The 14,071-nt window shown below is 39.5% G+C and overlaps 1 protein-coding gene across 1 annotated transcript in view; it reads right to left on the bottom strand.

The window, feature by feature from the left end:
* Nucleotides 1-14,071, bottom strand: part of APPBP2 (amyloid beta precursor protein binding protein 2) — a 74,332-nt gene that overhangs the window by 48,519 nt on the left and 11,742 nt on the right. Inside the window, exon 2 of the mRNA XM_008271184.4 lies at nt 3,221-3,309. Within this exon, the coding sequence (XP_008269406.1) occupies nt 3,221-3,309 (89 nt within the window). The remainder of the gene's footprint in view (nt 1-3,220; nt 3,310-14,071) is intronic.

Below are 14,071 nucleotides of genomic sequence, written 5' to 3'. Positions count from 1 at the left end.
TTTTTTTTAATGATGATGAAATCAGATCAGACCTATTGTCATGTTTAATCCCAGTGAGAGTCAAGTTGGGAATTGATAATTTCTTTTTTCTTCTTTTTTTTTTTTTTTTTACAGAAGATCAGTTTAGTGTACATTAAGTAAAGATTTCAATCGTTTGCACCCCCATAGAAACACAAAGTGAAATATAGTGTTTGAGTACTCGTTATAGCATTAAGCCTCAGTGTACAGCACATTAAGGACAGAGATCCTACATGAGGAGTAAGTGCACAGTGACTCCTGTTGTTGACTTTACAAATTGACACTCCTGTTTATGGCATCAGTAATCTCCCTATGCACCAGTCATGAGTTTCCAAGGCTATGGAAGCCCCTTGAGTTCTCCGACTCTTATCTTGTTTAGACACGGTCATAGTCAAAGTGGAGGTTCTCTCCTCCCTTCAGAGAAAGGCACCTCCCTCTTTGAAGACCTGAAGAACTACATAATCTAAAGGCTCCTAGATGTGCCCTGAAGGTCCCATCTCCTGTAGGTCCTGGGCTGAAACTGCTGAAAATAAAACACAGAAAACTATAAAAGGGGGAAAAAAAAAAAAAAAGGCTAGTGGTTAAGATACAGAAAAATTAGAAACCTTATACACTGGTGACAGAAACGTAAAATAATACAACCACCACAGAAACAGTTTAGCAGTTCCTCAGAAAGTTAAACAGTTAAACATAAGGTTATATACCCAGAATTAAAAACACGTCCACACAAAAATCTAATCCATGAATGTTCCTAACAGCATTATTTATAATAGCCAAAAGAAAGAAACAACCCAAATGTTTACCAATACACAACTGGATAAACAAAACACAGTCCTGCAAGTACAATGGAAAATTATGAGTAGTCTTTCTTCAAAAAAAAAATGCACAAAAAATGCACATTATGAAGACTATTCATAGATTTCAGTATTTTTTGTACCCAAAATAAGCATCTTTTAATTCCATTTTGCCACAAACTTTTTGGAGTTTTCTCATATCCAGCCATAAAAAATGGTACCACTGACACAACCATATGAGTGATCCTTGAACATATTATGCTAAGTGAGTTAGCCACAAAAGACCACAAGATTCCATTTTAAAAAAGATTTAGAATAGGTAAACCCATACAGATAGAAGATTAATAATCAGCTAGGGTATGAGGAAACAGACAGCAACTGTTAATGGTTTCTTTTTGAGGTGATGAAATGTTCTAGAATTAGGTAGTGATGGTTGCAAAACTTTGTGAATATACTATGAGCCATAGGATAGTATAATTTAAAATGGTGAATTTCATGTTCTGTGAATTGTATCAATAACACAATCTTTAAAAAACAAAATTATGGGGTCAGTGCCGTGGCACAGTGGAAAAAGCCACTGTCTGCAGCACTTGGATCCCATATGGGCACCAGTTCAGTACCTGGCACATAATAGCCACTTGACAAGTCTTTATTTAGTTTGTTGAACAAATCAAACAACTTAACAATATCTGTATTAGAGATGAGCAGTATTTTTTTTGAACTATTTTATTTTTCTAGAAATTTGGGTCAGGAAAAAGAAATAACCGTTTAACTAAATTTAAGGACAAACACTAAAAAGAATATCGAGTATAATCAAGTCAATCACCTCCCCCTGTGGATCCTATTATATGATAATACCTCATTGGGGAACATCCTTCCTGGATCTCAGAGAGTTACACTGGGAGCAAGTATTAGGCACAGCGGTTAAGTTGCTTGGGATTCCTTGCATCCCTTATCAGAGTTTCTGGGTTCAAGCCGTGGCTCTACTTCCAATTCTAGTTTCGTGTTGATGTGTACCTTGGCAGGCAGGTAATAGCTCAAATACCTGGGGTCTCTGCCACCCATATAGGAAACCTGGATGGAGTTTCCAGCTCCTAGATTTGGCCCTGTCCAGCCATAAGCATTTAGGCAGTGAACCAGGGACAGGAGATCCATCTGCCTCTTTGTGTCTTAGCTTTCCAAATAAGTAAAAAATGAACTTATGAAAAACAGTACAATGGTTTCTCAAAACAATTAGAAGCTGAATTATCATAAAGTGATTATACATCTTGGTATATAAACAAAAGAATTAAAAGCAGGGACATGAAGAGATTATTAGCATGCTCATGTTTACAGCAGTATTATTTACACTAGCCAAAAGGTGGAAATAACCCAAATATTCACTGATAAAGAAACAGATATGGGACTGGCACTGTGGTGTAGAGTAGGGTAAGCCTCCACCTGTGGTGCTGACATCCCATATGAGCACCAGTTCACATCCTGGCTGCTCCATTTCCAATCCATCTCTCTGCTAATGTGCCTGGGAAAGCAGCAGAAGATGGTCCAAGTGCTTAGGCCCCCGCACCCATGGGAGAGATCCAGAAGAAGCTCCTAGCTCCTGGCTTCTACCTGGCCCAGCCCCAGCCCCAGCCATCATGACCATTTTGGGGAGTGAACCAGTGGATGGAAGACCTCTCCATCTCTTCCTCTGCCTGTAACTCAGCCTCTCTCAAATAAATCAATCTTAAAAAAAAAAAAAGAAAAAAAAAAGGAACTGGATAACAAAATATGGTAAATACAATATAACAGAATATTATCCAGCCTTTAAAAAGGAATAAAATTCTGGGGCCAGCACTGAGGCTCAGGTTAAGCCACTGTCTGCAGCACTGGCATCCCATATGGATGCCAGTTCATGTCCTGGCTGCTCCACTTCTGATCCAGCTCCCTGCAAATGCACCTGGGAAGGAAGCAGAGGATGGCCCAGGTGCTTGGATCCCTGTACCCACGTGGGAGATCCAGATGAAGCTCCCAGCTCCTGGCTTCGGCCTGGCCCAGGCCTAGCTGTTGTGGCCATTTTGGGAGTGAATTGATGGATGTAAGGTCTCTCTTTCTCTGTCTCTCCCTCTCTTTCAGTGACTCTGGCTTTCAAATAAATACATGATTCCACGTATGTGAGGAACCTAGGAGAGTCAAATTCACAGAGATGAAAGTAGAATGGTAACTTCCACCTGCAGATGGGGGATTACTATTTAATGAGTATAGATTTTTTGTCTGAGGCAGTGAAAAAGTTTTGTAAATGGACAGTGTTGATAGTTCTACAACGTGAATGCGTGAATGTATTTAATGCCACTGAACTATATACTTAACAATGATTAAAATGGTAAATTTTATGTTATATGTATTTTACTACAATTTAAAAAAAATCTTACCTTTTATCCAAAGCACGCAATACTTTAGCAAAAACTTCCAATTCACAAAACTCACTGCCCAGTTGACATAAACGTCCCTGTTGGTAAAGCTGAAATAAAAAAATGGAAAATGATGATTTTGAAGTTCTAAAATTCATTTCAATTTCTACTTTAATCATAGTTTATGAGTATAATGGATTCAATATATGACATTAAGGAATACAATTCAAAGTCAGGATGACTAGGAGGTAATATTAGGAAATACGCCTATGGTAAGAGAAATGTAATACTAGTTGAAGAAATGTCTATAATCCATATAAAAACATTTTAATACACATATATAAACACTTAGAATAATACCTAGAATATGGCAAGTACTATGAAGTGCTAAATATTTATGTATTTATTAAACACAAAAGCTATTATACTAAAAAAACTTAAAATTGTTAACCTTTTTCTTTAAACAAAACCAGACAGTTAATGGAAAATTATCAAAATAATAGCAAAGATAATTTCCAAAAAGCAGAGCTGGTCAACAGATTCCATTAGATTCTTCAGATCATCTTAAGAGCCTCAGTTCTGTTCCAAGCATGATTCTTCATAAACATCCTAAATAGAGATGGCGAGCGGTAATCCAGGATGCCAGGATTTCTAATCATGTCATCATCACTTACACAGGCTGACTTTAGAACTGCTATTTACAATAACATTTTAATACATGCTATATGTTTATCTCACAGAATAATGCACAAAGTAATAAATAATAATGTATATGGTAAAGAGATATCACTACTGCCTCCCAGGGTCCTCTTTCATCCTGCCTTAATTTTATCAAAAGCTTAAAATTTATATTCACTCTATAAATAATACAGTACATATATATATATATATGTGTGTGTATGCATGTATTTTTTTTAAGGATTTACTTCTTTATCTGAAAAGCAGAGTTAAAGAAGGAGAGGGAGTCAGAGAAAGAAAACCTTCCATTAGCTGGTGCACACCACAATGGCCAAGGCTGGACCTGAATAAGCCAGAGCCAGGAACTCCACCTCAAGTTTCTCATGTGGGTGGCAAGAGTCTGAGCACTTGGGCCACTGTCTGCTACCTTCCCAGGAGCAGGTGCATAAGCAGAGCAACCAAGCCTCAGACCAGGGCTCCACTAAAGGATGATGGCATCGCAAGCTGCAGCTTAAGCCTTTATGCCCTAATTCCAGCCTCAGGAATTTTGCTATATTAATATGCTGCATGTTATAGGCATTTAAGTCTTAGTTCAGTTGATAAGAACATGGTTTCAAAGAGAGGACAGGCTCATTCACCAAATGGGCCCATTTACTTGACTTAGAAGGCAGAAAAAACATTACAAACTTAGAACATTCAAGCATAAATCAAGTCACAACAGAATTCAGGTCAAATTAGGCATATGTTTTAATACAAATCAAAATTAATGTTGCTAAGAAACAATATTACTGATTGTTGAAGGGCAGACAGGATGGTGATCACCACTGCTCAAGAAGGTGAGGCAGAAAAGTTATGTTCACTGAATGGCTGCAGAATCCTATTAAGAAATATTTGCTATTCTTAGAAATAATTCTGGATTTTCTGTTACAGAAAAATATGAGCTTCTGGAACTATACATAGAAAAATGCTCTAGAGCCAGTGCCGCGGCTCACTAGGCTAATCCTCCGCCTTGCAGCGCCGGCACACCGGGTTCTAGTCCCGGTTGCCCCTCTTCCAGGCCAGCTCTCTGCTGTGGCCAGGGAGTGCAGTGGAGGATGGCCCAAGTGCTTGGGCCCTGCACCCCATGGGAGACCAGGAGAAGCACCTGGCTCCTGCCATCGGATCAGCGCGGTGCGCCAGCCGTAGCGTGCCGGCCGCGGCGGCCATTGGAGGGTGAACCAACAGCAAAAGGAAGACCTTTCTCTCTGTCTCTCTCACTGTCCACTCTGCCTGTCAAAAAGAAAAGAAAAGAAAAGAAAAGAAAAGAAAAGAGAAGAGAAGAGAAGAGAAGAGAAGAGAAGAGAAGAGAAGAGAAGAGAAGAGAAGAGAAGAAAAGAAAAGAAGGAAGGAAGGAAGGAAGGAAGAAAGATGCTCTACTATTAATCACTGTCATTTTACTTGACTGTTAATCAATACAGAGTAACTCAGAGAAAATAAAGCTGAGAATTTATGACCAAATTCCTATTTGTGTGCTTAATGTGATAAGCTTCTAATATGGAGCAGGACAACAACACAGTTATCAAAATAAATGTATACAGGATAAAAAAAGAAAAAGAAAAAAATATATAGATATCTCAAAAAACACTAAGATAGGTCTTTCATCCACTGGCTTACTCCAAGTGTCTGAAAAAGCCAGAGGGTTGGCCAGGCTATTAAGCCAGAAGCCACACACTCAATCTGGGTCTCCTGAGTACTTAAGTCACCATCTGCTGACTCCCAGGAAGCTGGAAAGTGGAGGCAGAGCTGGGACTCAAACCCAGGCACTCTGATAAATAAAAGCAATTATATTCAAATTTATGTGTTCTGTAACTTACAGTAACCCTGTAATAACTGAACACTAGTTTATCTTATTAAATGTGATTTGAAAATAGAATTTAGGAAAGTTGCTTACCTTAGTCATGATCTAAAAATATATATTAACAAATGCCAGCATTTTTCTGTAGTCAGATATTTAATTTCTCTTGTTAAAAATGGTTTCACATATAAATCAGGGGAAAGGGTAATGATATATTGTTAACTTATCCTTACCAAGTTTTTCCAAAGAATGCAAATTAATACATTTTATGAAGCAAAGGGGTTTTTGGATACCTCTATAATAAAAATACACCTAATCTTTATAGAGATCTTCTATAATCCAGGCACTGTTCATGGTGCTTTTCATAAATAATTCATTCCATCCTTTTATCGATAAGGAAACTGAGGCATACAGGGTTAAGCCCAGAGTTGGGAAGGAGAGGTGGGAATCAGGGCTGGAAGCAGGGGAATTCAATTTCAATCCATATCATCCAGATGTGTGGTAGGAACCTAATTACTTGAGGCATCGTCACTGCCTCCCATTAGCATTAGCAGGAAGCTGAACCTAGAGAGCAACCTCAGGTACTCCAAGCGGGATGTGGCTTGCTAACTAGTAACTTAATACTATGCCAAACACCAGCCCCACTGTTAAACCCTTTTATAGAACAGAACAATTCAGAATTAATCCCTTCATACAGTCATATATCATATGAAATAGAGCATAGAGGTGAGAACAATGAGGCTCGACATTCTGTTAGTGACTCTCTTAATCAGATTTTTAAAACTTGATTCATGAGTTCATTATTACAATGTTTAAATTCTATATCCATAGAATAATGAGGCTATTAAATGTTATCAACTACTTTAAGATGCTGGTACCCTAAATAAAAACAAGTTTATTTCTAGAAGTATGCAAATTGTCTCCCACATAACAGACAATCAAAATACAATCAAAACTAGCATATTTATTATAAGATAGGCCAACCAATAGGACAAAATGGAAAGTTCAAAAACAAATCATAAGCAAAAATTGACACAAAACAAACATTTTAAAATCAGAGGGAAGAAAAATTAGTTGAGTGCATAAAACCTTGAAAACAAATATTTTTATCTGATAAAACCTAACAAAAGTAAGTTCCAGATTTAAATGCCAATAAATTAAAGCAAGGTAGTATTAAATGTTACCTGGAGCACTGTCTTTCTAAGTATTGTATCTCAAACAAAAATCAAGGGGGATAACTGATTATTTAAAAATGTAACATGTGCAGGGCCAGTGTTGTGATGCAGAGGGTTAAGTGGCCATCTGAAGTTACCAGCATCCCATATGGGCACTGGTTCGAGTCCCAGCTGCTTTGCTTCTGATCTAGTTCCCTGCTAGCGCACCTGGGAAAGCAGTAGACGATGGCCTAAGCTCTTGGGCCCATGCACCGATGTGGGAGACCTAGAAGAAACTCCTGGTATTGGCTTGGCCCAGCTCCAGCAGTTGTGGCCATTAGGATGGATGATCTTCCCCCCCCCCCCCAACTATGCCTTTCAAATAAATAATTAAATCTTTAAAAGAAAAATAAGCCTAATGTTTTAGAAGCAAGGGCTTACAGGGACTAAAGTAAAAACTTTGAGGAAAATCAATGGCAGCTATTGTCAAGGCCATGGAAGACACCCTGATCGCAGAAAACAACAATGGAATAAAGATGGGAATGAAAGCCTTCCTTAACTCAAGAGATTTTTAAATTGCCAAGGCTAAGAGTGAACAGCTTAGTCTTAATAGCAAATTAGCACAGACGCTAACCTAGCTTAATTCTCAGCAACAAAAATTTATAAAGGTTTAGAAAAATCTTAATACTCATACAAACATGCACATACACAATGAAACATGTATAATACTCATGTTTGGAACTCTTGAGTTTTTAAGTCATGAAAATTTTCAGAAATGAAAAAGAGCTGTTATCAGAAAAAAATGATCATACTATAAAAAGTTTTCAAAATCTAATGCTATTATTTTTAGCATTTAATTTTTTCCCCTGATATATTCTAAATCTTTTGAGATCAGGGAACAATTCTTAATGACTTTGTTGTTTTGTTTTGAACATTTATTTTATTTATTTGAAAGTCAGAGTTACACAGGGAGAAGGAGAGGCAAAGAGAGGTCCTCCAGCCACTGGCCACAATGGCCAGAGCCACGCCAATCCAAAGCCAGGAGCCAGAAGTTTCTTGTAGGTCTCCCACGCAGGTGCAGGGGCCCAAGGACTTGGGCCATCTTCTACTGCTTTCCCAGGCCATAGCAGAGTGCTGGATTGGAAGTAAAGCAGCCAGGTCTCGAACCAGCACCCATATGGATGCCGGCACTGCAGGCGGTTGCTTTACCTGCTACACCACAACACCGACTGCTTAATGACTTTGTATTCTTGTGGTACTCACAGTCACCACTATATTAGTCATCAAAACTAACATAGTGCCTTCCACAAATGCTCCCAATGATGAATGTCAAGTGTCTCTAGTTGTAATATTCTTGCCTATAGTAAGCTGAAAACCACATAATGAATATGTTAAGGTATTTGGTGAACAGATGTTAAAATAGGAGATATCTATTTTTGTCTATAAATTCAAGCAACTATTTACTAAATTCATAGATTCTCCCTCCATTTTTATTATTTTTCTCATAAGTGAAAATTTAATGTAGCTGTCCCACTAGGTATTGGCAACAAGTTGTCTTTCATGACCCCACTTTATTAAGTTTACATTAATATTTGTTTTCAGAATTTACTACATGTGCTTGTTCCAGAGGGAGTACTATAAAAACAGGACATAAAACTGCCATTAAATCTTTCTTTTTTAGCTGTTTACAGTCTGAAGAGACAACAGTAACTGTTAAGTATATGTGAAATAAGGGTTTCAGAGTCAAATTCACCAACTTAGATGACTACTTCAGAGCTGAGACTTCTCCTGAATTTCTTTGCTTCCTTTGAGGTTCCCAGTTCAATCTAAAGGAGATAACTAACAATTTGGGTTAATTCCTTGCAACACAATGCCTATCTACCCACTTTTTAATACAAGTGACCAACACAAAATTATTCATATCTTGCAGGGTAAAAAGTACTTTGCTAGGGCTGGCGCCGTGTTGCAGTAGGTTAATCCTCTGCCTGTGGTGTTGGCATCCCATATGGGCACCGGTTCAAGTCCCAGCTGCTCCACTTCCAGTCCAGCTCTCTGCTATAGCTTGGGAAAGCAGCAGAAGATGGCCCAAGTCCTTGGGCCCCTGCAACCACGTGGGAGACCAGGAAGAAGCGCCTGGCTCCTGGCTTCGGAGCTCAGGCCGTTGCGGCCATTTGGGGAGTGAACCAACGGAAGGAAGACCTTTCTCTCTGCCTCTCCTTCTCACTGTCTGTAACTCTAACTGTCAAATAAAATAAATAAAATCTTAAAAAGAAAAAAAAAGTAGTTTGCTAAATTTTTAGTAAGCCCAAGGTTTAAGTGTACATATTCACATTATTAAAAGCCAAAAGAAACAGAATATTCAAATTGGAAGGCCACCCTTTGCTGAAGCTAAAATATGCTCTGTACTTATTAAGATGAACTTATATTTAATTACCCAGATCTTCTAATTCTATCCCTTACTGTATGGGTCAATGGCATAAGTTGCTACCACAATACAAATGAAAACTCAAAACTAAAATCTAGTTAGATGCAAGAGTTATTAATCAATGGTGCTCAGCAACACATAACTCAGTAATCTATATAAGGCATGTTCAAAAAACCTATGAAAACACACATTATCTTTTAAAAATAAATTTTTAAAAAAAATGTATTTCAGGGGTGCAGAACCTTTTTATGCCAAAAGCCATTTAGATATTTCAGGTTCCTGGCTTTGACCTGGCCCAGCTCCAGCTGTTGCATTCATTTGAGAAGTGAACCAGCAGACAGGCAAAAAGATCTGTCTCCCTCTCTAACTCTGTGTTTCAAATAAATAAATCTTTATATTAAAGATTTTATTTATTTATTTATTTAATGTGTGTGTGTGTGTGTGTGTGTGTGTGAGAGAGAGAGAGAGAGAGAGAGAGAGAGAAAGGTCTTCCATCCACTGATTCACTCCCCAAAAGGCCTCAACAGCCAGAGCTGGGCCAATCTGAAGCCAGGAACCAGGAGCTTCCTCTGGGTCTCTAATGTGGGTGGCAGGGGCCCAAGCACTTGGGCCATTCTTCACTGCCTTCCCAGGCCATAAGCAGAGAGCTGGATCAGAAGACGAGCTGCCAGGACACAAACCAGTGCCCATACAGGATGTCGGCACTGCAGGTGGAGGCTTACCCTACTACGCCACAAAGCCGGGCCCCCAAATAAATTAATCTTTTGTTTTATTTTGTTTTTCTAAAAGATTTATTTTATTTACTTGAAAGAGTTACAGAGAGAAGCAGAAATAGAGAAGTCTTCCATCCTCTGGCTCACTTTCCAGATGGCCGCAACAGCCAGAGCTTCACTGATCCGAAGCCAGGAACCAGGAGCTTCTTCTAGGTCTCCCACATGGGTGCAGGGGCCCAAGGACTTGGGCCATCTTCCAATGCTATCCCAGGTCATAGCAGAGAGCTGGATGGGAAGAGGAGCAGCCAGGACTAGAACTGGGGCCCATATGGGATGCCAGCGCTTCAGGCCAGGGTGCTAACCTGCTGCGCCACAGCACCGGCCCCCCAAATAATAAATAAACAAATCTTAAAGAGAACAAGCAAGAAAGAGTGAGCACATGCAGGAACTTGAACCAGGCACTCCAAATATGGACACACTAGAATTATTTTTCTATATATACAAATACATACAAATTAGATTTTCTGAATAATTCTACAAATTATTTTTCTAGATCTACTAATGAGATGTTACTATTTTAGAATTAGTTATCAGTCTTAGCTTTTTACTTTTTTAAGTGTGAAGAATTAGGATGGTCTAAAACAATTTAAATATCAATAGCACCAACGTTTCTTTAAATATTCTCAATGTTTTTGAAGTTGGTAGTTTCATTTGCTGAAGTAGGAGGTAGCCAGTCAGTGGTAAAAGTATAATTTCTCTATCTCAGTTTTTGGTCTGCTAGATTCTCCCACAGGCCATTTATATTTTCTTAGAAACAGTAAGTTTTCCAGCCTGATTAGTGTGGCATTATTCAAACTATTCTACATCTTAAGAAACCTAATAGGCCGGCGCCACAGCTCAATAGGCTAATCCTCCGCCTAAGGCGCCGGCACACAGGGTTCTAGTCCCAGTCGGGACACCAGATTCTGTCCCAGTTGCTCCTCTTCCACCAGTCCAGCTCTCTGCTGTGGCCTTGGAGAGCAGTGGAGGATGGCCCAAGTGCTTGGGCTCTGCACCCGCATGGGAGAACAGAAGCACCTGGCTCCTGGCTTCGGATCAGCGTGGTGTGCCGGCTGCAGCGCACCAGCTGCAGTGGCCATTGGGGGGTGAACCAACGGAAAAGGAAGACCTTTCTGTCTGTCTCTCTCTCTCACTGTCCACTCTGTCAAAAAAAAAAAAAAAAAAAAAAAAGCCTCATAATCTGTAATTTAAGAAACTCATTTTCTCCTTTCCATTTTATCTGTGGTTTTCTTTTTCATCCCTAATTTTGAGACTGAGCTCTTTCCCATTATTTTTTATTTAAATAGCCGGTGAATTAACAATATGGCTAGCTGAATTACTTGCTTTTTAAGCAGCCACTTGACATTTTCTTGCTGTCAAAAAAAAAACTGTTAGAGCAACTTTGCGTCCCACACATCTTCTTCCTAAAAATTTCATTTTGTTTTTAAAAATTATAAATACATTTTCTGCTTGATGAAACAATATATGATCCTAAAAATCCAAGTATTAGGAAAAGATAGATAATATATTAAAAGCAAATGACTATAATCCTACCTTTTGAGAAAACATCACTAAGTTTCTTGTATTCCTCAACTGTTATTTTCAATGCATACAAAGAAATATACATATATATAGGGCTGACGCTGTGGCATAGCAGGTTAAAGCCCTGGCTTGAAATGCCAGCAACCCATATGGGCGCTGGTATTGGTCCTGGCTGCTCCTCTTCCAATCCAGCTCTCTGCTATGGCCTGGGAAAGCAGTAGAAGATGGCCCAAGTGCTAGGCTCCTGCACCCATTGGAGACCCGGAAGAAGCTCCTGGCTCCTGGCTTTGGATCGGCGCAGCTCTGGCCATTGCAGCCATCTGTGGAGTGAACCAGCAGATGGAAGACCTTTCTCTCTGTCTCTCCCTCTCTCCATCTGTAACTCTCTAAAATAAATAAATAAATAAATAAAATAAATCTCTTAAAAAAAAAAAAAAAAGTAAAGCTCAAGGGCCAGCGCTGTGGTGTTAATAGGCTAAGCCTCTGCCTGTGGTGCCAGCATCCCATGTGGGGCACCGGTTAATGTCCTGGCTGCTCCTTTTCCCATTCAGCTCTCTGCTATGGCCTGGGAAGCAATGGAAGATGGCCCAAGTGCTTAGGCCCAGCACCTACATGGGAGGCCCGGAAGAAGCTCCTGGCTCCTGGCTTTGGATCGGCACAGCTCTGGCTGTTGTGACCATTTCAGGAATGAACCAACAGATGGAAGACCTTTCTCTGTCTCTTCTGTCTGTAACTCTCTCTTAAATAAATAAATAAAATCTAAAAAAAAAAAAACCAACTCAATAAATTCTTACAAAGTGAACACACATGCAACCAGCAGTTAGATAATGAAGCAGAGTATTACTGGAATCCCAGAAGGCTTCTCTCGTGTTACTGCAGTGACTACCTTAACTACCAACACCTTGGATTAATTTTTCCTGTTTTTGAACTTTATGTAAAAAAAGCTTGCACTATAAAATCAGTTTACAAACTACAAACCAAGGTTCCCTGGGGCACTTCAGGATATAAAAACATGTATAGGCTAGCACTGTACCATAGCAAGTTAATTCCTTCAACAGCTACACTCCAGCTGGAGTATCGGCTGTTCCACTTCCAATTCAGCTTCCTGCTAATGCATTTGGGAAAGCAGATGTCCCAAGTGTTTGGGGTCCTGCTACCCATGTAGGAGACCCAGATGAAGTTCCAAACTCCTGACTTCAGCCTGACCCAGCCCTGGCCATCACGATCATTTGAGGACTTAACCAGAAGACAGAAGATCGATTTATCTTCCTCCTTCTAACTTTTTCAAATAAATAATCTTTTTAAAAAAATGCAAAAATTAACATGGAACAGGTAACAAGGGTGATGGTGTCTTATCTGGTTTCAAGGTGTTGAAATGCTATACAGTATTTGGGGCCGGCGCTGTGGCGCAGTGGGTTAATGCCCTGGCCTGAAGTGCCAGCATCCTATATGGGTGCTGATTAGAGTCCCAGCTGCTCCACTTCCGATCCAGCTCTCTGGTATGGCCTGGGAAGGCAGTACAAGATGGCCCAAGTCCTTGGGCCCCTGCACACACATGGGAGACCCGGGGGAAGCTCCTGGCTCTGGATCGGCGCAGCTCTGGCCATTGGGGCCAATTGGGGAGTGAACCATCAGATGGAAGACCTCTCTCTCCCTCTCTCTCTGTATAACTGACTTTCAAATAACAAATAAATAAATCTTAAAAAAAATAAAGAAAAAAATGTTATACAGTGATCAAAACACACAAACATCCCATTAGTAACTGTGGTTATTTAAGAACGAAATACTATTATTTCTCTATAATATTTTTTCACTTAATTTCTGTGAAGACTTCAATTTCACAGAACAATTATTTGGACCTCACTACTTAGTATAAAGAATTGATATTTATTTCTTTTGGCCTGAGGGTACCACAAAGCAACTGCTGGAGGGACAAAGTTTGGGAGTCTTGGCTATCTACAGTAATCCCAGCTTATTCACAGGAGAGACATCCCAAGACCCTCAGTGGATATGTGAAACTGCAGATGGATTTTTCCCTACATGCCTTGTAGCATTGCTATATAGTATCAAAGTTCATATGTCCTCCCATGTATATGCTCCAGTGCCTCCCTTCATCACTACTCTTGTACTCTGGAACATTATGAAGTAAAATAAAGGTTATTTGAACAAAGCACCAGGACAGTTAATCTGATAACTGAGAAGGCTACTAAGTAAATAAATGGCTGGGGTAGCAAACAACGCACAAGCTAGACAATGGAATGATTCACATCCTGGGAAGGATGGAAAAGGGACAACACCAGATTTCATCACAATACTCAGAATGCTGTACACTTCAAAACTTATGAATTGTTTACTTCTGGAATTTTCCATTTAGTATTTTCAGACCACAAACGACCAAAAGTAACTAAAATCACAAGAAGTACAACTTCAGATAAGGAGAGACTATATTATGTATATATGTATTCTGTGACTTTACGAAGAGTGACA

Source organism: Oryctolagus cuniculus, chromosome 17 (assembly GCF_964237555.1).
Source record: "Oryctolagus cuniculus chromosome 17, mOryCun1.1, whole genome shotgun sequence".
Lineage (NCBI taxonomy): Eukaryota > Metazoa > Chordata > Mammalia > Lagomorpha > Leporidae > Oryctolagus > Oryctolagus cuniculus.
This window is presented reverse-complemented; position numbering and strand designations above follow the sequence as displayed.